At 41.1% G+C, this 25,740-nt stretch overlaps 2 protein-coding genes across 10 annotated transcripts in view; one reads left to right on the forward strand and one right to left on the reverse strand.

The window, feature by feature from the left end:
• The window catches only part of LOC137300626 (kynurenine--oxoglutarate transaminase 1-like), a 31,015-nt gene extending 27,549 nt beyond the window's left edge, over positions 1-3,466 (forward strand). For all 8 annotated transcript variants that reach the window (XM_067969817.1, XM_067969816.1, XM_067969818.1 and 5 more), the window contains 2 exons: positions 533-619; positions 1,985-3,466. In XM_067969817.1, coding sequence (XP_067825918.1) covers positions 533-619; positions 1,985-2,065 — 168 coding nt within the window. In that variant the 3' untranslated portion in view covers positions 2,066-3,466. The remainder of the gene's footprint in view (positions 1-532; positions 620-1,984) is intronic.
• LOC137300622 (volume-regulated anion channel subunit LRRC8A) overlaps positions 1-25,740 on the reverse strand; it is a 103,206-nt gene that overhangs the window by 66,732 nt on the left and 10,734 nt on the right. For both annotated transcript variants that reach the window (XM_067969805.1, XM_067969806.1), the window contains exons 2-5: positions 22,851-23,273; positions 12,347-12,610; positions 11,645-11,865; positions 5,270-5,335 (exon numbers count right to left, since the gene is read on the reverse strand). The gene's annotated coding sequence lies outside the window, so the exon portion shown is untranslated. The remainder of the gene's footprint in view (positions 1-5,269; positions 5,336-11,644; positions 11,866-12,346; positions 12,611-22,850; positions 23,274-25,740) is intronic.

The raw sequence follows: 25,740 nt of genomic DNA on the forward strand, positions 1-25,740 counted from the left end.
GTTGTGACAGTCTTTTTCCCATGTCTGTATTGTAGTCAGAGATTCTGTTAGGACAACACACCTATAGAATCTTTTGGTGAAACTTTATGCACTGCGGTCTGAATTGGTTCAAATGTCTGGCTCATGCAGGTTACCCATCTCTCATGCACTTATCATCAGCTACGTTGTACGGTATAAACCAGGGTAGTTCATATTTTCATTAAAATCCAGCCCCCACTGTAAAGCTGGTCAGTAGAAGCTGTGGAGCCGAAAGTGACATAACCTCTGTATATTTCCTTCCTGTGTATTTTGGCTTCCCTTGGATTCTCTGTGATCACATGACTGAGATTATGAACTCTATAATGGTGGGAAAGACACAGGAGTATCCTTTATAGACATTTGGTGCACAAAGTTAACCTTTAATAGCCACTTCTAGCAGCAGGAGCTGCTGGCTATGGAGAGGGGTGGGGGTGGAATCTTACTACATTAATTGTTCGGCAAATAAAATCCATGTTCTGACTCTACTATTGCTTTTATTTGCTTTTATCCACAGGGCTTGGCCACGATTCCAGTGTCTGCTTTCTACTCTCAAGATAATAAAAAGAGCTTTGAAAACTTCATACGGCTTTGTTTTGTTAAGGTGAATGTTGTAGGGATTATGAAGTTCCTAGGGATATTGAGGCATAACGGTATTTATTTCTGCAAAAAAATGGAGGCAGTGCAATATAGAGGTTAGACAACTCTTGCATGCTGCAATTTACAATGGGTGTATATGTAAGTCTTGCATGCTGTAATATATAATGGGAGGCCCATATCTTTTGGCTTTGTGAAAAGTCAGAATTCTACCCCGACTTCAAATTTTTCTTTCTACTCTCATCTGCTCCCCACCCACGTCATTCAAGCTGCTTGGGCAATATGCAGACCTGTGCTACAAGTTACATAATATTGACTTTTTTTTCCCTCTTTCCTGTATTAGAGTCAGGAAGTATCTACGCTCCACTGAGAGACAACCGTACAACTCCAGTGTCCCAAGCTAAGATCAGAGAATTGCTCAGTCTTGGCTTAGAGGTAGCATACTCATCTTTGAGTCAGAAGATCATGTGTTCAAGCCCTACTCCAGATACTTGAGCACATAATTTAGGCTGACACTTGAGTGCAGTACTGAGGGTGTGCTACAGTGTTGTAGGTGCTGTCTTTCAGATGAGACGTTAAACAGAAGACCCAGCTGCCCTCTCAGTTGGACATAAAACATCCTATGGCACCATCTGAAGAAAAGCAGAGTTCTAGTGTCCTGGCCAACATTTATCCTTCAACCAACATTATTAAAAAAAGATTATCTGGTCATTTATCTCAGTGCTGTTTGTGGGATCTTGCTATGTGCAAATTGGCTGCTATCTTTCCTACATTACAACAGTGACTACACTTCAAAACTACTTCATTGGCTGTGAAGCGTTTTGGGGCATCTTGCAATCATGAAAGCTGCTATATAAATGCAAGTTCTGTCTTACGGCAAATTTGCATTTCTTCCCAACTTGTGTCTTTTAATTACTTTTGTGTGACTGTCTTTTTTTTCTTGCCTATGCATACTCTTGTTGGGAAATGGTGCTGGTTTCCTAGCTACATTCAATGGCAGGAACACTCCCAAATCCAGTTACAGAATGCCCTCTCTCCAATTCAGATTTCGTTTCAGGCACAACCTCAGAAGACCAGCCCCTACTTCATAACAGCTTGATTTTTCCAGTTCCTATGCTACCATAGTGCCCATTTATGCTGAATTTGGGGGTACCTCCATACTGTTAGGTCTTGGGGGATGCAAGCCCGTGTTGAGAACAAATTTATTTCACTTTGGTCGTATAGCAGTGAGAAAGCCTTTTAATCTACCTACTCAGATGGCATTTGAACCTAGGTACAGACATACAAGAATGTTTTGGGAGGAGTGGGCAAATTTAAGGAAATGTAATACATAAAAGCTGTTTAAACCATTTCCCTGTGTTAAATTCTCTAGGAGGACTCAACACTAAGGAAGGCTGAACAGATCCTGCAAGAGTGGAAGACTGAAGCTGATCCAGTGATTGCTCCAACATAGTTAATTTATTATTTTCTAATTCAGTAATTGGCCATTTTCAATTCATATAGTTGTCCTATTTGTAATATGAAATCTTTAAATCCACAAATAAATACTTAGCGATAATGTCATAAGAAGAAAAAAATGGCCATGGATGCTGCTTAAGATAGTCCTTTCTATCCATGTTTTGAAGCATGAAGTGGTCAGAAGCCCTTAAGCCCTCACTCAAGGGGTTTCTGATCTCAACTGTACCAACAATAAGGAGGCTGGATGCTTCTCCATAGGAAAGGAGGGTAAAATCAAAGGATGAGTTACCCCTTCCCCCATTCCCAGTCATTTTTAACTCATCCCAGCAGCCAACTCAAACAATATTGACAGAGGAGTGGATTGCCTCAGCTGGGGAATGATGCAGGAACTGGCAAGATCTCGAGCAAAGAGAGGTAGTGGAATGCAAAGGGCCAAGGCCGTATGGGGTTTAACCACAATGACATAAGTACTGAAATTTTCGTATTTATTTGACTATATTTTGAATGTAAATTAGATTAAATAGGAGTAGGCCATTTAGCCCCGAGTCTGTTCCGCCATTCAGTGAGATCGTGGCTGATTTCTGACCTAACTCCATATCCCTTAATACCGTTGGTTAACAAAAACCTATCAATCTCAGATTTAAAATTAACAATTGAGCTAGCATCAACGCTGTTTGTGGAAGAGAGTTCCAAACTTCCAACACCCTTTGCATGTAGAAGTGTTTCCTAACTTCACTCCTGAAAGTCCTGGCTCTAATCTTTAGGCTATGTCCCCTAGTCCTAGACTCCACAACCAGCGGAAGTAGTTTCTCTCTATCTATCCTATCAGTTCCCCTTAATAACATGAAAACTTCGATCAAATCACCCCTTAATCTTCTAAATTCCAGAGAATACATCCCTAGTTTGTGTAATCCTCTTAATTTAACCCTTGGAGTCCAGGTATCATTCTAGTAAATCTGCACTGCAGTCCCTCCAAGGCCAGTATATCCTTCCTACGGTGCGGTGCCCAGAACTGAACACAGTACTCCAGGTATGATCTAACCAAGGCTTTGCATAGCTGTACCATAATTTCGGGTTGATAGGTTAATGAACTGGTTATATAAGTGGTGTGATTAGCTGTTATTTGGCTGTGTTTTTCCTGCAGCAGTTGGACTAATGTGTAGATTAAGACTAAACTAAGATTTACTTAATGCTGCAGTTGTCAATGGTCAGAATGCTAAGTGTGTGCAACCTGTAAGACTACTACCATGATCACCTAGATAGTTTGTTCTGGCAGCAAACTCACGACTGTAAATGATGGATTTTATTTCTCCCAGTCTGTATTATTAACTTAAATTCAACTGTGTTCTAATGTCAGCATATGAACTTGAATAAAAATCTAACTTTCATCTTTCAACATTGTGTGTAATTAAAAACATTTTTTTTTGTTTTAGTACATCTGCTGTGGCATTGTTCATGAATTGGGCCTCTGACCAGCTGATGCTTATCCCTGTGAGACATCTCATAGCTGGGGCTGAGGCAGTGTCTAGGTGATTCTGTCTCTTTGAGCAGGAGGCTGTAGCTGATGTTTAGGCAGGTGGGGGCAGTTGTATCTCACTTTTTGTAGAGTAGTAGATCAGAAAAAGAGTTTTTTTTTGATGGAATGCAAATGTTTCTTGTAGAGCGCGACTGGTGGGATAAACAATTAGAAAGTAGAGAAACTCAAACATAACCAATGAGAAAAGAAAATTCCAGCCATGCCCTCTGCCTTCACAAGATGATCTTTTGGTCCCTAATCGACCCCACCCTTCCTTTGACTATCTTTTTACTATTTATTTGTTTATAAAAGACCTTAGTGTTCCCTTTTATATGTTATCTGCTAATCTATTCTCATACAATCTCTTTGCCCCCCTTATTTCCTTCTTCAGTTCTCCTCTGCACTTTCTGTATTCAGCTTGGTTCTCTACTGCATTATGAACCTGACATTTATCACAAGCCTCCTTTTTCTGTTTCATTTTAATCTCTATTCCTTTAGGCATCCAGGGAGCTCTAGCTTTGGATGCCCTTCCTTTCCCCCTCATGGGAATGTGTCTAGTCTGTAACCGAACTGTCTCATCTTTGAAGACCTCAGATTGTTCATTTAATGTTTTAATTGCCAATTTTTGATTACAATCCACTAAAGCCACATCCCTTTTCAACTCATTGAAATTAGCTCTCCTCCAGTTGAATATTTTTGTGTTTGGTTGTTCCTTGTCCTTTTCCATAACTACTCTAAACCTAATGATATTGTGATCCCAAATGCTCTCCCACTGAAACATGCTCCACTTCATTCCCCAGAACTAGACCCAGCACTGCTTCCTTTCTCATTGGGCTGGAAACATATTGATTAAGAAAGTTCTCTTGTACACATTTCAGGAATTTCTCCCCTTCTTTGCCCTTTACACAGTTATTTTCCCAGTCTATATTAGGATAATTGAAGTCCCCTATTATCACTATTCTATTGTTCTTGCATCTTTCTGAAATTTGTCTGCAGATTTGCACCTCTATCTCCTTCACACTATTTGGTGGCCTATTGTATACGCCCAGCAGCGTAACATCTCCTCTTCTGTTCCTTAACTCTACCCAAATAGATTCTGTCTTTGAACCCTCAAGTACATCATCCCTTCCCAGGGCTGTAACAGTATATTTGATCAATACTGCCACACCCCTTTTAATCCTTCCCTATTTTTCCTGAATACATTGTAGCCAGGAATATTAAGTTCCCATTCCTCCCCTTGTTTGAGCCAGGTCTTTGTTATTACCACTATATCATAATCCCACGTGGCAACTTGTATCTGCAGTTCACCAACCTTATTTATCATGCCCTGTTCATTTATGCACATGCACTCCAAACCCACTTTAGTCTGCCTTGTATTTCTCCCCTATCTGATCTCTCCTAGTTCTGAATTACTCTTTATTCTACTGCTGTTTGTCTCTCCCAGTCGTTGGTGTACTCTGTTTCTTCTCTTTGGTGCTTCATCCTGGTTCACCTCCCCCTACCAAATTAGTTTAAACCCTCCCCCTATGAAGTATAGTATTGCCGATTCTTGATCCATGCTTGGAGGTACTCATTGAGATATCGTAGCCATCCTTGAATGGGTAAATTGTAAACCCAACACCTACAAAAAGCAGGCTTTTTTTGGACATTAACACAACTGAAATTCTAAGATTCAGAACTCACAGACAAGAAGCAAGTTGCTCCATGGAAGGTGAAGTGCAACAGCTGTACTCTTCTGTAGCCTGCTTTCTGAAAATATAAAAGGCCAGGATCAGGATTACAGGGAATGTTAAAAAATTACATCTCTTACCTGAGGAAAGTGAAGCTGCAAAATCTCAATATTAATAGATCAAAAGCAAAATACTGCAGATGCTGGAAATCTGAAATAAAAACAGAAAATGCTAGAAATACTCAGCAAGTCAAGCAGCATCTGTGGAGAAAGAAACAGAGTTAACGTTTCAGGTCAAAGACCTTTTGTCAGAACTGGAAGAAGCTTAAAAACTGTTAAAGATTTAACAAGTACACAGGCAGGGAAAGGTGGGGGGGGGGGGTGGAGGAAGGGGAAGAGAGGAAAGAACAAAAGGGAAGGTCTGTGATACGGTGGAAAGCAGAGGGCAGGAGTGACTCAATGATTAAAGGGATGATGGTAATGGGACAAGTAAAGAAACAAAAGATGGGTATAGAGGAGCTGTAAATGGCAACAGCAGAACCATTATCAGCACCTGCTGTCTGAAAAAAATGGGAGCAGTGGTTATGATCTGAACTTATTGAAATCGGTGTTGAGTCCAGAAGATTGTAAAGTGCCTAACCAAAAGATGAGGTGCTGTTCCTTGAGCTTCTGTTGAGCTTCATTGGAACAGTGTAGGAGGCCGAGGTCAGAGTGGGAATGGGATGGAGAATTAAAATGGCAAGTGACTGGTAGCTCGGTTACGCTTGTGGACTGAACTCCCAATCTGCGTTTGGACTCCCCAATAGATAACGGAGTAAAATATAAGATTAAGACTGACTAACAAGCAGAACCTAATAAAGATGCACAGCAGATAGTCAACATCTGCGGCAAGAATAAAAAGTAACATCCTTCATCAGACCTGAAATAAGATGAACAAGCATTTTAATAGAATCAGAACAAAGGAGAGTGGATAAAAAAATGTAAGGAATGACCTGTAATCTGCTTAAAAGAGAAACAGAAAAAATGTGAAGATCATCTCAGTCATCGTAACAATTTTGTATTTTTCTTCTCCCCTGCCTCATCTATCTGCTTGTGACATGAGCATCATGTGGATTTAGAAAATCACAAACAGAACATAAAACAATAATAGTGAACCACAGCAAGGCATTACAGGAGCGCAATGAACTTTAGCTTCATATTGCTGCAGATGCAAGTTTGAGTCTCAGAATGGATGCATGCTTCATTCTGTATGGTCAATAGTACATTAAAATTCTGGACATTTTACAAGAATAAGCACACTCATGAGACTTCTGTGGGACTCATTAAAAATACAGAAGTAGAACACAATTACAACTAGATTTTGGTGGTTCAATTTTCAGCACAAAACCACAATCCAGTGACAGAAATCCAGTGCTGCACAGAGTACAAAACTGAACTGGTCTGTGCATTTAGTATTTGTACCAAACAGGTACCAGTATAGCTGTAAAAAGATTCATCTTCTATATAATCATAATAGATTGGGACTATGTCTGAGCTTTTACAAACCAGATTCACGACAGTCTGTTGTTGCTGATGTTTTGGAAAGAAGGACTTCCTCAGTTACTTGTTTATACTCACACAGCATCTTTGAGTTACACACGAAAATAAGCATTACAGTAATAGACAAAGGAATGTCATTACAATGCATCTTCCCCTAATATCACAGTAACTAATTTCTAGCCAATTATTTTTCATTTAACTACTGGTGACTGAGTAAAATTCTATTTTGTAATAGTGTATTTTTCCTGTATGTAATTTTTTTTAAAACTCCTTCACTAAATTGTGTCTGGTTTATAAGAATAGTTTGGTGAAATATTTTTTCACGCAGTGGAATATGGTACTAAAATTGACAACTAATCTACCCTCCAGCAGTCTCTCTGTGAAGAGTGATTGAAGGGTATGATTATTTCATTTACTGAATATTTTTAATGTGTGTTTTTCATGTTTATTGTGCTCATTTAAAGGTGACGGAATTTAGTGCTGAGGAATTAAAAGTTTAAACTTTTGACACCCAGTCTCGGCATCAAACACTCCTAAGTTAGGTATAACATGGACCAGATGAAGAGTTAAACTCCAACTAGTTTGCCATAACAACAAGTCTTAATCCTTACTGCATTGGTGTGACATTCTCCATACCAGCCATCCTTATGGTCTCTTGTGATTGCCAATTTAGTGGCCTCTATGGTAAATACTGAACAGTTTGGTTTGTGGACTCACACCCATTAGAAACTTGGCTGAGAATGGCCCAAGCTTATTTCACATAGTATTCTTGTACCCAATAAAAAAAGATTTTAATTTGTCTGGATTGAAATCTAGGTTCTGGGGGAGAAATTGCACTATTCCCAGGCCTATTTTGCCATTTTCAAAAAAATAAATTAAAAAGGCAGCCTATCCTGCTCAACCCATTGTTCAGAGCATACCCCATTTAGACCCGTTGTCACCTTTCTTCTGTCAGTGAGGAAATGCTCACAAAGTAATACTCTGTCGTTCAATATATTTTCTCATTTTATTATCACCTCCCCCGATATCATAAGCTGATTGTGGCAAAGGGGAGAACTGTGATATACAACAGGGTTCTGCTCATGCAGCTTTAGGTGGAGGATGAAGGTATTCAAAAGCATTCTCGGTTGATGCCATTTTTATTTCTGGTTTCCCTCTCCTTAGGCAAATCATTATTTCCCCTCTGATCACCTAAGCAAATTGGTATTGACATTTTGACTTAAGAAAAAGAAAGCTTGCTGCTCAAAATAAATATCCTAAAACAACACATCATAAAGATAAAGACTGGATTGCAACAGAGTAAATACTTTAGCCACCTGCTAAGTGACATGAGTCTGTACAGTCTCAACCCAAATCCTAGAGAATGGATGATGCAGATCACTGCACAAAACTGCACACATTTTTCCATAAATTATTCCTAAACTAATAATTTCACTGAGAGGCAGTACACTGAGTTCTGCTCATCTGAGGTTAGGGAATATAAGCTTAGAAATGACTGCTGACGATGTTTGGGACAAATAGCTGACATATCACATAACATTCCTTTGTCTGAGGTTTAAGCGTGGGTGTTAATCCATTTGAAATAGATCGGTTCATGCTCGTGTTAAAATAGCAGACATAGGAATGTCAGACGTACGCAAGTCTGTTAAAATCACCAACAGTAATCTCTGGGCTATTGTCAAATGCCTTCTGGAAGTCCATAGAGACAACATCCATAGGCACTCCCCTATCCACCATGCTGGTGACCTCCTCAAAAAATTCAATTAGATTAGTCAAACATGACCTAGCCTTCATAAATAGTCACTTGTCAAACATAGGTTCAAATGCATAGGAATTAGTGTTACAACTATAATTAACACAGGGAGAAAACTCTTGAATTACACCATATACTATGTCAAAACTAATTTCTGTTAATCTCTATCCAGTCAATAAAGAAAGAACTTACATTTGTATAGCTACTTTCAAAACCTCAGGATACTCCAAAGTACTTCACAGCCAATGAAGTATTTTTGAAGTCGTGGTTGTAATGCAGAGAAATACTCATTTTGTTCACTTAATAGTACTTCTTTTTAAAAAAAAGATATACTGTTGCTAATCTTCTGCACAATTTTGTAACAGCTTTAAATTGTAATGGAATACTGTCTGAATTGTCATGTTTCATAAAGGTGTTGTTTGCAACTCTTTGTAACTTGGTAGATTGTTAAAGGAATGGAGGATCTGTAACAGGTTTCTTTGGGTAATTTGGGCTGTTAAACTGTGGCATTTCCCACAGACTTTAGAGCTTGCCAAATCAACATTGTCTGTAATGGGGGAAAAGCACAAGCTCACTATCACTTTAAGATGTTTTGACATCAGTTTCATGCAGCATAACAGGTGTGCCCGAGCAATTGCTGTTAGCTTGTTTTTACACAGAACCAAAGAGCCTTGGAGGGGTTGACACTGATATGGCTATACATCAAACAAAGGATTGCAGGATGGAATCCTGACATATGGAGGACTTCAACTGTTACCAAACAGAAGCCTTGCCCAGTCACAGCCTTTCCCAATATCCACATATGCACACTTCCAGAAAGGATTATTGGATAGCAATTACGAGCAGGAACCCTAGTCAATTTTTCCCTTCCCTATCCCTAGGCACAGAGGCCTTTTGCCACCCTGGCTGAGATCAGGTGATTCAGCACACACCCAATATCAAACATGGGACCTTTCCTAGTCTAAATCGCTCAGCTACACACTACTTTATCTAATTGAGCTATCGAGGAGTTAAGCATTCAGCCTTTCAAAGGCGATATATGGAAAATTGTTAATGAGGAAATTGATACATGCAACCACACGAGGGCTACAACCTGCTAACAAGCTTGACGCAGAAAAGTTATTGTGCAGCAAGTACAATAGTTATTCAAAACACAATGACTCTCCATCTCTTTCACACACAAAAATATATCTATAACACTAGCAGATCTCCCACGACAATGCTGGTGGTGAGTTGGAGGAAATAGGAGTGTGTATACCATGTAGGGATAACGTCAGGGTTACTGATTTACAGTGACTGAACAAGTCAAATTCCATTTCTATTAAATGGCATTCTGGGATTTTTATTAGCGCTTAGGATCAACTTCCCCAACTGTCCATTATTCTGTATAAACTATAAATGTGTGGCCTTTATTTTTTTTAATTAATTCTCAGGATGTGGGCAACGCAGGCAAGGCTGACATTTATTGCCCATCCCTAGTTGCCCTGAGAAGACGGTGGTGGGCCTTCTTCTTGAGTCCGTGTGGTGAAGATGCTCCCACAATTCATTTAGGTAGCAAGTTCCAGGGTTTTGACCCAGCGACTATGAAGAAATGGCGATATATGCCCAGGTCAGGATGGCATGTGACTTGGGTGTGAGGGTATTCCTATGCACTTGCTGCCCTTGTCCTTCTAGGTGGGGGAGGTCTTGGGTTTGAGAGATGCTGCCGAAGAATCATTGGCAAGTTGCTGCAGTACATCCTGTAGATAGTACACACTGCAGCCACGGTACTCCGCTGGTGGAGGGGGTGGGTGTGTAGGCTAGCGATCAAGCAGACAGCTTTGTTCTGGATGGTGTCGAGCTCCTTGAGCTGGCATGTGGGGAGCAGCTAGGTGGAAGTGCGCAGGATCAGGGTGGATCCTATTGCATGGGGCTGATAAAAAAATTTCAGCTCCTGGCATTGGAACTCCAGGTCACAACACAGAAGGCTGTGGATTTGTGACCCTGACCTGAGTAAAGCTTTTGAAATTTGTCCTCCAGCACTTTCTCGTTAATAAACGTTAATTAAAATTCCACAGAAGCAGAAAGGTTCTGCATTCCACCAAATGTTCCATTCCGATTTACTTATTGTACTTGAAAAATATCAATTTCAAACTTTATTTTCTTAACCCACAGTATATGTGTCTATGTTGTTGCTTTGGGACCTGTAGCAGTGCAGGTATTCCATATTTCCACACAAGAACAAAAACTTTCATGGCCTGTTTTCAGTGGCTAAAGTATTGTAATGTAGCAACAATGAGAAAAAATAAATTTATTACTAGGTAAAAGCAACGATCTTGTTAAACTCACGTGGTTAAAATGACATTTAGCTAATCTATTGTTGCAATTCTCATTTTACAGATACCACAGGCGCCGCTTTCTCTTCACATTCTCATGAACTGTTAGTCAGCTTTTCCTAAAAGCGAACCTACGTTTATAGCTATTCACCATGTCTTGCTTCAGATCAGTGAACCAATTGGCATGGACGTTGGATAAGAAGGATAGTCTTATCCAATGTCCATGCCAATTGGTTCACTGATCTGAAGCAAGACATGGTGACTTGCTATTAATGTAGGTTCGCTTTTAGGAAAAGCTGACCAACGTAGTTCATGAGAATGTGAAGAGAAAGCGGTGCCTCTGTCAAGCAACAAGGACCAACAGTGAAGGAATGCTGAAGAAGTAGGTAAAGAATGAAGTGGTAACTACAAACAATACTGGCTATAAAATTGTACAATTGTATGTTTTATCTGCAACTACTTAGCCCAACAAAACACTTCACCGTGGCCTTTCATAGGAATCAGAAAAACAACAATCATTCAAAATTGAAATAATAATAATTTTCATGAAACTTTTTGTGGAAAGCCATCTGAAGTTGATGGTATAGGCTGCACTCTATTGTAAGTAGCTGACATGGTATCTGTAGAATTACTTTCCCTTTCAGTGTGGTGTGTACTTTGAGCACTAAACAAATGTGTGACACATCAAAAAAGAATATTGACTTTTCAAGCTTAAAAAGACCCTGACATTTTTGCCTTCAATAGATTTGGATCAATTGAAATTGATCTTGAGGAATAATTACCAGTGATGTTTCTTTCCGAATGTGGATAATCAGTTGTCAGAACGAGAGGCTGGTGCTGCATCACTAAAGCCTCCAGGCACTTATGTTCAGATAGGTTTCCATGAATTTGCAGAGTAGACATTGTGAAGTGGTCGTTCTCTTACTGTTGAGATTGGTTCTGAATACCGTTCTCACTGTTTTTCTGTCTAGCCGGGATAAGAACAGTGCACTTATTGCATCTCCTAGATATACAAAGAGAAAAGGATAGACAAAAAATTAGCAGTTAAAAGGATAAAGCTATGGAGACAGTTCTACTAGTGATACTACTGATTGCCTTAGGGTCACAGTCACAAGCAGGTAAGTCCATGTTAAATGCCAACAGTTCTTATTGACAATTGACACACAGATTAAAATTTTATTTTTTTCAGGACTAAGCACATCCTGAGGCAATTTTCCAAATTCTCGTGGTAGCAAAATGTTAATGGGAGAAACCAGGAAAGATGTTTACTGTGACCAAAATTTAAATAGCATGGTGGAAGCTTTAATTAGAGACAGAGTCTCCATAAGGCACATTGTATAACACAGAAAAAGCAGCTAAAATATACTTGTTTACATTTAGCGGTAAAAAGAAAAACATTAAACATTGTAAATTTGAATGCTCAACTTCTAATATTATGTCCCCTTATTCTGGATTCCCCAATCCTGTGAATTCCTTTCACTTACCTGGAGGGCCTCTTGGTCCTTTCCATCAGCTGCCAACCTGCTTCAGCCAGGCAGAAAATCCACGGTGGCTCCATTTAAAATGTCAATGGGGTCCTATTGACGTCATAAATCCCCGATTAGCATTTGTGCATGAGACTCCCGCCTGAGTCCAGCAGGCACTTCATACACAGCTAAAACCAGCTGCGTTAAAATTGGAAATCAATGGGAATAGAGCAAGGAAATGTAGCCACTCCATTTTAACTGCTTGACCTCTTTGTTCCCGCCCTGTGGGGAGAGTTAAGAGATCTTTTACAAATGTTCAAAATTATGACAGGTTTTGATTAGATAAATAGGGAAAATTCTATTACCAGAGCTTAGTGAGTTAATAACTAGAGGCCATACATATAAAATCACCAAAAGCAGGGAGAGGTTAGGAGAATTTTTAGGCCTGTAACTCCCTACCAGAAACCGTGGTGATAGCAGAATCCAGAATAGCTTTTAAAATGGAAATGGATAAATATTTGAAGAAGAAAAATTCAAAAGGCTATGGGACTAAATGGATAGCTATTTGAGAGAGGCATCAAAGGCGTGATGAATCAAATGGCCTCCTTCTGTGCTGTAAAATTCTACAATCAACTGAACTAAGTTTACTTTTGAACCATATGAACTTAGCAGAAAAATGCTTAGGGAGAAACTTGCCATTTTAAACCTAACCACTGCTTCTTGATTTATCTATTCTTCTTTCCAGGTGATGTCCTATATTATGGGCTTTTGCCCCTTTTACAGGTATCTCGACTAACAAAAATATCTTTAGACTTAGCAACTTGCCCAACCAAGGTTCCCTGATATTGTAATCAGTACATATCACTTAAACAAAAAGCCTTAAATTTTCCTCCTCAGTGGGTGCCATTTTGTAAAATAAAAGGTTTAGCCTTGGCCAACTGATGGGAATAACAATGTTAACTTTGGCACATTATCACGCCACCACAAAGGGTGGAATAGTGTAATGAGAGTGAATCTAGCTGACACTATTGTAACAGCTTTTTGTTTGACAGGCTTATTGCATACACCTGAAACTGAAGTTGAGAAAGAAATTAGCCCTGAGTTTAAAAACCCTGATATTCCAGGTGGTTATGACCATGCTGAAAGTATTAACAGTTGTGAAGGAAAGGACATGCAAAATCTTTGGGAAGGTCCAAAAAGGGATAACTGCATAATCTTTAAAAGGAATGTATTTGCTTACTTGAAAAAAAATCATTGAATTGACTTTTACTGAACAGATTCACATGACGAATATTATAACTGGCTAATTAAAAATGAAGTAATACACCAATGTGATTTGCACAGTAATTAACAAATGTGGTCAAACAATTTATTAGCAACTTGATCCTTTAGAGCAGAAGATGGTGTGGGCATGTTGGAACTTCTACAAGCTGTGGCGCAGAGTGATAAGACGGGTTTGTGTCCACGATATCTTGTAGTGAGAGTTTCTGATCTCATCCATCCAGTCATCACTTTGATTTTGACTTTGTGTTGATCTAACTTCAAGCCTTCTGTGCTCTGGTTTATACAGTACGGGAGGGTACATTTCACTAAACAGCTTTATGTTATGAATGGTCCAGATGGAACCTTTATTGGAACTCTCCCTCTAATTCCCTTCCTTGTCCCCATGCTAGCTGACACTGTGAATGGGTCTCTCTCAAGACTGCACGCCCCCCTTTCAAACTTGCTGTCATTACTCCCCACCCCCACCCCCCAAAAAAACACACCCTTGTCCATCTTTCCTTGCTAATTATTGTCCCATTTCCAATCGCCCTTTCCTCTCCAGGTTCTTTGAATATATCACCTCCCATAGCTCCCTGTTTAAATCCCTCCAATCTGGTTTCTGCCCCTCCCATAACTCCAAATGTCCCTAAACAAAGTTATGAATGACATTTTCTGTTACTGTGACCATGGTGCATTATTCCTCTTCAACCTCTCTGCAGTCTTCAACACGTCAACCACACCATCCTCCTGCAATGTCTCTCCTCCATCATCCCAACTCTGGGACTGCCCTCATTTGGTTCCACCTATCCAATCGTAGCCAGAGCATCTCTAATAATGGCCTCTTTTCCCACCCCTACACTCAAATGGTTCATTCTGGGCCCCCTTCTCTTCCTCATTAACATGCTGCCTCTTGGCAACACCATCTGCAGACATGGATCATAGGGACAGAAGTAGGCCATTCAGCCCCTTGAGCATGTAGCACCATTCAATTAGATCATGGCTGATCTGTATCTTAACTCCATTTACCCGCCTTGCCTAACAAAAATCTATCAATCTCAGTTTTGAAATTTTCAATTGATCTAGCCTCAACAGCTTTTTGGGGAGAGACAGTTCCAGATTTCTACTACCCTTTGTGTGAAGAAGTGCTTCCTGACTTCACCCCCGAGTGGCCTAGTCCTAATTTTAAGGTTATGTCCCCTTGTTCTGGGCTCCCCCAGATCAGTTTCCACATATATGCCAATGACACCCAGCTCTAAATCTCCAACATCTCTCTCAACCCCTCCACAGGCTCTGCCATCGATCTGCTTGTCCGACATTCAGTCTTGGATGAGTCTTACCTTCATCCAATAAAATATATTGGGAAGACTGAATCCATAGCCTTTGGCCCTTGCCACAAACTCTGCTCCCTTGTCACTGAGTCCATCTCACTCTCTGGCCATTCTCTCAAATTGCAGCAAACTGTTCCGTGTTCTGATTGACTCTGCTGAGTTTCTGACTCTATATTACTCCATTACAAAATACTGCTTTACTTCCATTTCTATAACATCACCCACCTCCACCTTATCCACCATTGAAAGCCTTATAGACATCTTTATCACCTCTTGACTCGATTACTCCAGTCTCTCCTTGTCAGCCTCCAATTTTCACCCGCCACAAACTCCAGCTCATCAAAAATTTTGTTGCTTGTATTCTATCTCCCACCAGGTCTTGCTCACCCATTACTCCTTCCTTCACTGACCTACATTGTGTCCTGGTCCAACCGTGAATTAAATTTTAATTTGTGTTCTTGTTTCAATTCCCCATGGTCTTGCCTTCTGCTAACTCTGTAACCTCCTTCAATCCAACCGCCCCCCTTCTGCTGATCTCCATTCCTCTAATTCCGGCTTCTTGTATATCCACTTTTGTCCCATTATTGGTGGCTGTGTCTTCAGCCACTTAGATCCCACTCTCTAGAATTCTTTCTGCCTCTCCACCTCCCTCTCCTTTTTTAAAACTCTCCTTAAAGCCCACCTCTTCAACCAAGCTTTTGGTCACTCCTGCTAATCTCTTATTTGGTCTGGTGCAGGGATCATTCCCTCGCACCAGCAGGCTGGCACTATGCAATTTCTACCCTGAAGTGTCTTGTCCAGCATGACAAACATCAAAACAAATCACATGTTTAAGCATCAGAACTTAAATGTATACCCAAAAGACTGTCAAGCAAGTGCCTTAATCATATTGCTACAGCTACAATCAAAGTTGAGTAGTCCATGAGGTGAATTGCAAACTACCACCCTATCTCCAACCTCCCTTTCTTCTCCAAAGTCCTTAAGCGCATTGTCGCCTCCCAAATCCATGCCCATCTTTCCCACAACTCCATGTTTGAACCTCTCCATTCAGGTTTCTGCCCCTGCCACCACACTGGAATGACCCTAATCAAAGTCACAAATGACATCCTCTGCGACCGTAGTGCACTATCCCTCCTTATCCTTCTTGACCTCTTTGCAGCCTTTGACACAGTTCACACCATCTCCTCCAACGCCTCTCCTTCGTTGTCCAGCTGAGTGGGACTGCCCTTGCCTGGTTCCACTCTTACCCATCCAATGGTCTGTTTCTATGCTATGTAATTCTATGTAATCTCCTGCGTGACTTCTCTTCCCACCCCTGCACCGTTACCTCTGGAATCCCCCAAGGAACTATCCTTGGCCCCCTCCTATTTCTCATCTACATGCTGCCGCTTGGCGACATCATCCAAAGACATGACATCAAATTCCACAAGCAGACAACACCACCTCTCTCGACCTCCACACAGCCTCTGTATTGCCTGACACCCAGTCCTGAGTGAGCTGCAATTTCCTCCTATTAACCATTGGCAAGACTAAAGACACTGTCTTCGGTCTCTGTCACAAGCTCTGTTATCTCGCCACCATTACCATCTCACTCCTATTTGACCCTAAGATGAGCTTCCAACCTCATATCCTCTCCATCACAAAGACTGCTTACTTTCACCTCCGTAACATCGCCCATCTCTGCCCATGCCTCAGCTTATCTGCTGAAACCATGCTTTTGCTACTTCCAGACTCGACTATTCCAATGCTTTCCTGGTCAGCCTCCCATCTTCCACCCTTCATAAACTTGAGCTCATCCAAAACTCTGCTGCCCATACCTTAGCCTGCACCAAGTCCCACTCACCCATCACCCTTGTGCTCGCTGATCTACATTGGCTCCTGGTCCACCAACGCCTTGATTTTACAATCATGTTCAAATCCCTCGATGGCCTCACCCCCCACTATCTCTGTAACCTCCTCCAGCCCTACAACCCCCCAAGAACTCTGCGCTCCTCCAGCTCCGGCGTCTTGTACATCCCTCTCTTCCTTCGTCCCATCATTGGCAGCCGTGCCCTCAGCCGTCTAGGCCCTAAGCTCCTGAATTCCTTCCCTAAACCTCTCCACCTTTCCATCTCTCTCCTTCTTAGAAACCTACCTCTTTAACCAAGCTTTTAGTCCCTCATCCTAATATATCCTTCTTTGGCCCGGTGTCAATTATTATCTGATTATGTTCCTGTGAAGCCCCTTGGGATGCTTTTCTACGTTAAACGTGCTATCTAAATGCAAGTTGTTGTGGAATATTCAAAGGGAAGGCAACTTGTGTACTTGCTTATCTATGTATTTTATTTGTTCCATTATGTTTAGGTAATTGTACAGACTGAATATGGACCTGTGAAGGGGTATGTTGAGACAGTTGATACCAAGACTGTTAATGTTTTCAAAGGGATTCCGTTTGCTGCACCTCCGGATGATTTCAGAAACCTAAGCCACACAAAAAATGGACCAGTAGGACTAGATACAAATACTCAATAATAAATGAAAATCTATGTTTTGATCAGACAGAAAAGTCAGACACCTGTGTGTATTTTAACACAAGTGCAAGTATTTTTTCTTGATGTTTGCATAAGGCAATCTCCCTCAGGATTAAACAAACACTTAAGAAAGGAAGGGGGGGGGGGGGTGGCAGTATTGATTAAGGAGAATATTGCAGTGCTGGAGAGTGAGGATGTCCTGGAAGGGTCAAGGACAGAATCTATTTGGTTAGAGTTAAGAAATAAAAGAGGTGCCATTACACTACTGGGTGTATTCTATATGCCACCTACTAGTGGAAAGGATATAGAGGAGCAAATTTGCAGGGAAATTACAGAGAGGTGCAAAAGCTTTCGAGTAGTGATAACTGGGGACTTCAACTATCCTAATATAGACTGGGAAAACAATAATAATAAGGGGCACAGAGGGGGAGGAAGTTTTGAAATGTGTTCAGAATAACTTTCTTAACCAGTACGTTTCCGGCCCAACGAGGAAGGAGGCATTTCTGGACTTGGTTCTAGGGAATGAGGTGGTCCAAATGGAGCAAGTGTCAGTGGGGGAGCATTTAGGGAGCAGTGATCATAGTATCAAAAGGATTAGAATAGCTATGGAAAAGGACATGGACCACTCTAAAGTAAAAATACTCAATTGGAGGACCACCAATTTCAATGGGATGGGAACAGAACTGGCCTGGGTAAATTGGAATCAAAGATTGGCAGGCAAAATTGTAATTGATCAATGGGTGGCCTTTAAGAAGGACATGGTTCGGGTACAGTCTAGGCATATTCCTACGAGGCAGAAAGGTAGGGCAACTAAAGCCAGAGCTCCCTGGATGACAAAAGAGATAGTGAGTAAGTTGAAACTGAAAAAAGAGGCGTATGACAGATGTCAGGTTGATAACACAAGTGAGAACCAGGCAGAATATAGAAAGTTCAGAGAGGAAGTGAAAAAGGAAATAAGAGGGGCAAAGAGAGAATATGAGAATAGACTGGCGGCCAACATAAAAGGGAATCCGAAAGTCTTCTACAGGCATGTAAACAGTAAACAGGTAGTTAGAGGAGGGGTGGGGCCGATTAGGTACCATAAAGGAGATCTTCTCATGGATGCAGATAGTATGACCAAGGTACTAAATGAGTACTTTGCATCTGCCTTTACCAAGGAAGAAGATGCTGCCAGAGTCTCAGTAAATGAAGATATAGTTGAGAGACTGGATGGGCTAAAAATTGATAAAGAAGAGGTCCTTGAAAGGCTAGCTGTACTTAAAGTAGATAAGTCACCAGGTCCGGATGGGATGCATTCTAGGTTACTGAGGGAAGTAAGGGTGGAAATTGCTGAGGTACTGGCCATAATTTTCCAAACATACAGGGGTGGTGCCAGAGGACTGGAGAATTGCAAATGTTACACCCTTCTTCAAAAAAGGCTGTAAGGATAAACCCAGCAACTATAGGCCAGTCAGTTTAACCTCAATGGTGGGGAAACTTTTAGAAACTATGATCCGGGACAGAATTAACAGTCACTTGGACGAGGGTGGATTGATTAGGGAAAGCCAGCACGGATTTGTTAAGTTTAAATCATGTTTAACTAACCCGATAGAGTTTTTTGATGAGGTAACAGAGAGGGTAGATGAGGGCAATGCAGTTGACGTGATGTATATGGACTTTCAAAAGGCGTTTGATAAAGTGCCGCGCGGTAGGCTTAGCATCAAGATTGCAGCCCATGGAATAAAGGGGGCAGTAGCAGTAGAATTGGCAAAGGGACAGGAAACAGAGAGTAGTGGTGAACGGTTGTTTTTCAGACTGGAGGGAGGTGTACAATGGTGTTCCCCAGGTCAGTGCTGGGATCACTGCTTTTCTTGATATATATTAATGACATGGACTTGGTTGTACAGGTATAAATTTCAAAATTTGCAGATGACTCAAAACTTGGAAGGGTAGTAAACAGTTAGGAGGATAGTGATAGACATCAAGAGGACATTGTCAGGTTGGTGGCATGGGCGGACACGTGGCAGATGAAATTTAATGCAGAAAAATGCGAAGTGATACATTTCGGTAGGAAGAACGAGGAGAGGCAATATAAACTAGAGGGCACAACTCTAAAAGGGGTACGGGAACAGAGAGATCTGGGGGTATATGTGCACAAATCATTGAAGGTGGCAGGGCAGGTTGAGCAAGTTTCCGCCGCACTTTTGGTGAAGTTTTGGCAGCGGAGCGGGAGCATCTCCAAGGAAATCTCTGGTAATAATTGTTGTTATGTAGGAAAATGCTAAATTAGTATCCTACACTGAATTAAGGACAATGGAGATACATAACCAAAGTATGGGCAAGTGCTTGTGCCACTAGGGGTGCACCAGGCATCTGCCAGAGGGGCTGGCTGGGAATCCTGGTGAAGAATGCTGGGCCCCCACCCAGGTAAAATGACTGACATTTGCTCATTGGCCATCTTTATTAGGGGGCCCAAAAATACTTTTAAAATTTTACCAATCTTCAGGGGTCCAGGCTACGACCCAGGCTTGAATCCCCAGGTGGGCCCCACTTTGGTCAGATGGCAGGCCGATAAGCCTGCTCTCACTTGGCATATTGGCCTGCCACTCGTCCGCCAAGCCAGGGACAAGAAAACTCTTGGCCTATGAGTCCCTTCCCCAGCTATGCCTCTCTATGCTGCTGTCCCGGTTGGGCGGGATTGCGCCAGAAAGACCGCAGATTTATAGCCCCATGGATCTAATGAAAGAAGCCACAGAATATAGAAATCACCTTTCTGTAATTATTGGCCAGGGTTTTTCGCATCTGCACTCACCAGTCTTTGACTTTTCAGTCCACTAAAATGAATGTGTGGGGTCGGGGGGTGGGGGTGCGGATATGCGAGCATATCCACTGTCAGGCAGTGCATTCCAGATCATAACCACTTGCTGCATAAAAAAGTTTTTCCTCATATCGTCTTTGGTTCTTTTGCCAATCACCTTAAATCTGTGTCCTCTGGTTCTCGACCCTTCCGCCAATGGGAAGAGGCTCTCTCTATCTACTCTGTCTAGACCTTTCATGATTTTGTACACCTCTATCAAATCTCCTCTCAACCTTCTCTGCTCTAAGGAGAACAACCCCAGCTTCTCCAGTCTAGCCACGTAACTGAGGTCCCTCATCCCTGGAACCATTCTAGTAAATCTTTTCTGCACACTCTCTAAGGCCTTCACATCTTTCCTAAAGCGCAGTGCCCAGAATTGGACACAATACTCCAGTTCTCCAGTTGTGGCCGAACCTGTATTTTATAAAGGTTCATCATAACCTCCTTGCTTTTGTACTCTATGCCTCTATTTATAAAGCCCAGGATCCCGTATGCTTTTTTAACCGCTTTCACAACCTGCCACAACACCTTCAACGACCTGTGCACATATACTCCCAGGATTCTCTGTTCCTGCACCCCCTTTAGAATTGTATCCTTTAGTTTATATTTTCTCTCCTCATTCTTCCTATCAAAATGTATCCTACCAAATGGATCAAGTGACCAAGAGTCACCACATAGATGAGGAAGAGGAGGAGGTTCAGGATGGATTCCAGAGGTGATGGTGCAGAACTGGGAAGAGATGGCATTACTAGAGGTGATCTGGCTACGATCGGATAGGTAAGAGTAGAACCAAATGAGGGCGGTCCCGTGGAACTACACAACAGGACAGGTGTTGGTGGAAGTTGGTGTAGTTGACTGCTTCAAAGGCTATAGAAACGTTAGGGAAACCAAGGAGGAATAATGTACCAGTCACAGGAAATATGTTCATGGCTTTGGTTAGGGCTGTTTCAGAGATGTGGGAAGGACAGAGCCAGAAAGTGGTCAAGATTTGGTACTTCCCCACAGCGTAGTAAATTAAAATCTATGGACAGGTCTACTGGACCATTCTTGCAGACCAAGTAATGCACCACCACTGGTCAATATTCCATTGTTCCAATGTGACATGACTAAGTAAGATAGTGGCTACCAGTTGCAGAAAAAGAAAATGAGCTAGCAATTAGCAGTCTCATGATGTTTTTAGATGATAATTCAATATTGATCAGATTAATCTGAGAGTATATACATGAATGTATTGCTTGTGGTAGGTCATTAGTAACATCTTCACATATATGTACTATCCTGTTTATTTTTTGTTGCAGTGGTTTTATGAACAGTAGTTTTACGACTGTTCACATAATACTAATGTAGATCTGATGTGGTCAAATACTATAAGAGAAATTTACTCCTCGCAGAGAACTGTACTTGAAGGGTAGGCGGGTTGGAGATAGATCTACAATACTAAGTCACCTAATTCTCCAAACTGTGCTTCCTGCGAGTGTGGCTCCCTGCTGGATTCAAGATTGATGAATTCACCCTCATGAAATGCAAAAGATTGTTAATAAATTGTATTCTTATAGAATTTACCATATTGCAAAGATTGCTTCATTTTTAAAAAAATTATATAACCTCAATAGGAATATAAGTATTTTTAGCAACTGGAAAAGGCCATATAGCCTGATAAGCTTGTCCCTTTTTTTTTGAGAAAGATCTCTAATAGTCTCTTGAAACAAGCTATATGATTTGATTCAATTGTTTTCTGAAGAAGATTATTCTACAAGTCTGTTTACCTTTTGTATATAAAAAGAGTTCTGATTTCCCGTTTTACTTCCAACTTCCTAATTTTACACTATTGCCCCCTGGTATTTGATCCCTTTATCATAATGAACAATTTGCCTGGATCAACTTTGTTAAAATCCCTATTGTATTCACTCCAGCAGGCAGTGCAATTATATTAGTACATTTCAAATCATGCTGCAGTAGGCTTAATTTCAAATCAAAAAGCAAAATACTGCAGATGCTGGAAATCTGAAATAAAAATAGAAAATGCTGGAAACATTCAGCTCGGTTTTGACGACAGGTCATTGACCTGAAACATTAACCCTTCCTTCCTCTCTCTACAGATGCTGCCTGACTTCCTGGGTGTTTTTCACTATTTTCTGTTTTTATTTCATTTCAAATCACATGGTCCAATCACAGGTACCTGTTATCTAATGGTGTTTGCCGTGACACACACTCCCAGCAACAACGAAGTGCCCAAAAACTATATAATGGCAAAACACATCTCTGGGTTCAGATAACATTGATATACTACTTGAGTTGTGTTTTCAACATTCAATATGCCAACTGAACTCCTCTGTCGTTTTCCTGCCTTGTAGTGCACAGCAACCTAATTACTACTCTGAATAGATTTAAAGTTGTGCACCTTTTATTTGTAGAATACTTTAATAAAATCTAAGCCTGCTGCAATGCCTCTGCCCAACTTGGCTCTTGAGAAGGTGCCTAGGAATTGCTTGAGTGGCTTGCTCTACGATGTTCTATTTCTCATTTTAGTTGGAAACTCGCATGTTCTGTATTGCGATTAGGAACCATGAGTGTGAACTTCACACCTTTGTTCTCGTGATGTGAGCGATTCTGGCAAGGTCACAATCATTGCCCATCCCTAGTTTCCTTCAGACGATGCTGGTAGGCCTTCTCCTTGAACCACTGCAGTCCTTGTGGTGATGGTGCTCCCATAATGGTGTTAAATATGGAACTTAGAGATGATGGTGTTCTGGCAACATTGCTGCTCTTGTCCTTCTCAGTGATAGAGGTTGCAGGGGAGGGATGAGCTGTCAATCTAACCTTGGTGAGTTGTTGCGATGAATTCTGTGGATTGTACATACTGCAGCTACAGTGCGCTTGAGATGAAAAGGATGGATACCGAGTCCAGTGGCAGAGGCAAGCAAACTGCTTTGTTCTGGATGGTGTTGAACGTTTTGAGTGTAGGAGATGATTACATTGGTCACCAGAAGAGCTGAGGTAGGATAGGACTGTGAAAAAATGAAGCCTGTTAATCTGGTTTTAGATTGGTGGAAATTCCTTTATTTCAGTCATAAGAAGCTAAATTTTCCTCACCAGCATGATTGCCAGCATAGGTGTGACAGGATGGCTTTCTGCCCACCTGTCATAGTTGGTGCTGACCATAGCGAACTTTCCAGGTCAGGTTAATTAACATAATTTCTGCCTGTACCACAGAGAGTGTGGGGAGGAGATGGGAAATGGCTACTGCTGTAGGAAGGGCTAGACAGTATTGCAGAACATCAACCAGTTGCAACCTCCACTGAAGAATCAGTAAGGAAGCTATGGGGAAATGTACATCCTTCTTGTCTCTTGGGATCAGATGTGCAACGTTTGGAAGCTGATCTTTTTCCCAATTTAATCTGACGCTGAGTAATAACAGGACTAGAGAGGCAGAGAGAGTTTCACTGTGATGAAGCAGAAGAGCACATCTGTAGCGCATTCCAGATCATAACTACTTGCTAGCTCACAAACACTTACTGTCGAGGTGCACACACAAGAATGGCTGTCCTGTGATACCTCAGTTGAGTCAGCATCCTCAGGACAGAAGGGCAGAAAATTTGGAGGGAAAAAAAATATGAAAGGGTAAAAAAAAATTAGAGAGAACAGAAATTCAGAACTAAAACCAAGAAAACCCAAGTGAAACAGACTTTTAATATTAAACATTTTACCCAATTGCTGTTTCTGGTAATTTTTTGTTCCCTCTCTGCCGAGAGTTGTTTGTTTAGCCAACTGTAACAGTTCCATATTTAGCTGAACAAAAAGCTATTTTTGGCCAAGGAATAAAGGCCAAATGTGATTAGCCAATTTTGTTCAAATTGATACAATGCAAAAAACATTCTGTAGTTTGGAAAGTTTGTTACATTGCATTTCTTTTTAATAGTACAGTAGAAAACTGCAGTATTGCGCAGCATTGTGCAAAATCAGGAATAATTACTTGATCTTCCTTGACCAAAGAAATTCAATATTTACATAATTCTGTAATTGCCATTATTCCCACTGATGAAACTGAAGCACACCATTCCCTTAAATACTCTGCATTGTGAGTAATTAGCTTCATTGTTCACAAATTTTTCCTTCTTTCACCATTCATAAGGCCTTGCTTCAAATTGCAGCTTTAGTTCACTTTCTTCTGTTGTTGACGGTACTCTTATCTGCTGAGTAATCAAACTAGAAAAAAAATGGTCTGACCATTTATTGGATCTTTTCTTCTTTTTGCTTCACACCACCTTGTGCACCAAGGCTGGAAATGGGAACTTGGCAAGTAGGAACTAAATCTGTATCACATTATTCCACATCACCATACTATGCCACTGCAACTAAGTGCTTTCATTTCATGAGGCACTGCACGTAGCCTAGCTAAGCACTGATAAAACTCATCCCAACGATGGCAAGTGGATTTAACTGCAAGAGAGTGTGTGGGGAGAGGGGGACATCTCAGATATAGGAGCGGGGGAGACCTCGGAGAGGGAGACATCGGAGCAGGGGGGTGCAGATGACATCGTTTGAAAGGTAGGTTTATTGATTTTGTTACATTGTGAAATGTTATTTTGTTTCTAATCAGTGTGACCACTAAGTGGAGCTATGTGATAATGCAGGAGAAAAAATGCACTGATTCTGCTCTTTTCCTGTAACAATCTTGGTGCTCATCAACCCAATATAGACCAGAAATGGTTGAGGTTATGGAGTGTTGTATACTGTTGTAAAATACATAAATGCAAGTAGCATATGGTGAATACAGAGACAAAATGTGATTTAAAACAAAACCAGCAGCCTTATAACATGCAAGAAATGTGCTCCATAACATACTGTGTTCATAGAAGCAAACCTACTTATATCTCCTGAACACTGTAGGTTCATGTAGGTTTGAGTAGTTAATAGTAGTTAATAAACTTTTGAGAGACAAGGGTGAGGATTTTTGACCTGTTTTCATCCATTTTCAGGCAGTTTCTAGGAAATCAGGTGTGGGAAATAAGTTGGGGTGCCTTTCCACCAGCTTCCTGGCCACTGAGATCTAAGGTGCTGAACACACCTTCCCAGTATATTCAAATTAAACATTATTGGTAAAAATTTGTCATCTGACATATTTTCAATCAATCGCTTAGCAAAGATGGCACCTGGGATGCTGTTGTGTTCCTGGTGCTCAAATTGATCAAACTGTGAAAATATTTTTGATAAAGTTTTTTTCACCATGACCAACTACATCAACCATGCCATGCTATGGCAAGTACTGCAGCAAGTTCCCACCCCCCACCCAAGATGGACAACCCAGTTGGGTTTATATACCCCTGGGAGACCACTACAATTATTGTAATTAATTTGACCACAGAAGATCTACCAGGATCAGGAAGGAGTGAAACAGATGGACACAAAGCCTGCATGACCAACAACATTGGTTCACTATCACTCAACCATGGTTCGTTCTATCTCAACAGACAG

This window comes from Heptranchias perlo, chromosome 31 (assembly GCF_035084215.1).
Source record: "Heptranchias perlo isolate sHepPer1 chromosome 31, sHepPer1.hap1, whole genome shotgun sequence".
In the NCBI taxonomy this organism is placed as follows: Eukaryota; Metazoa; Chordata; class Chondrichthyes; order Hexanchiformes; family Hexanchidae; genus Heptranchias; species Heptranchias perlo.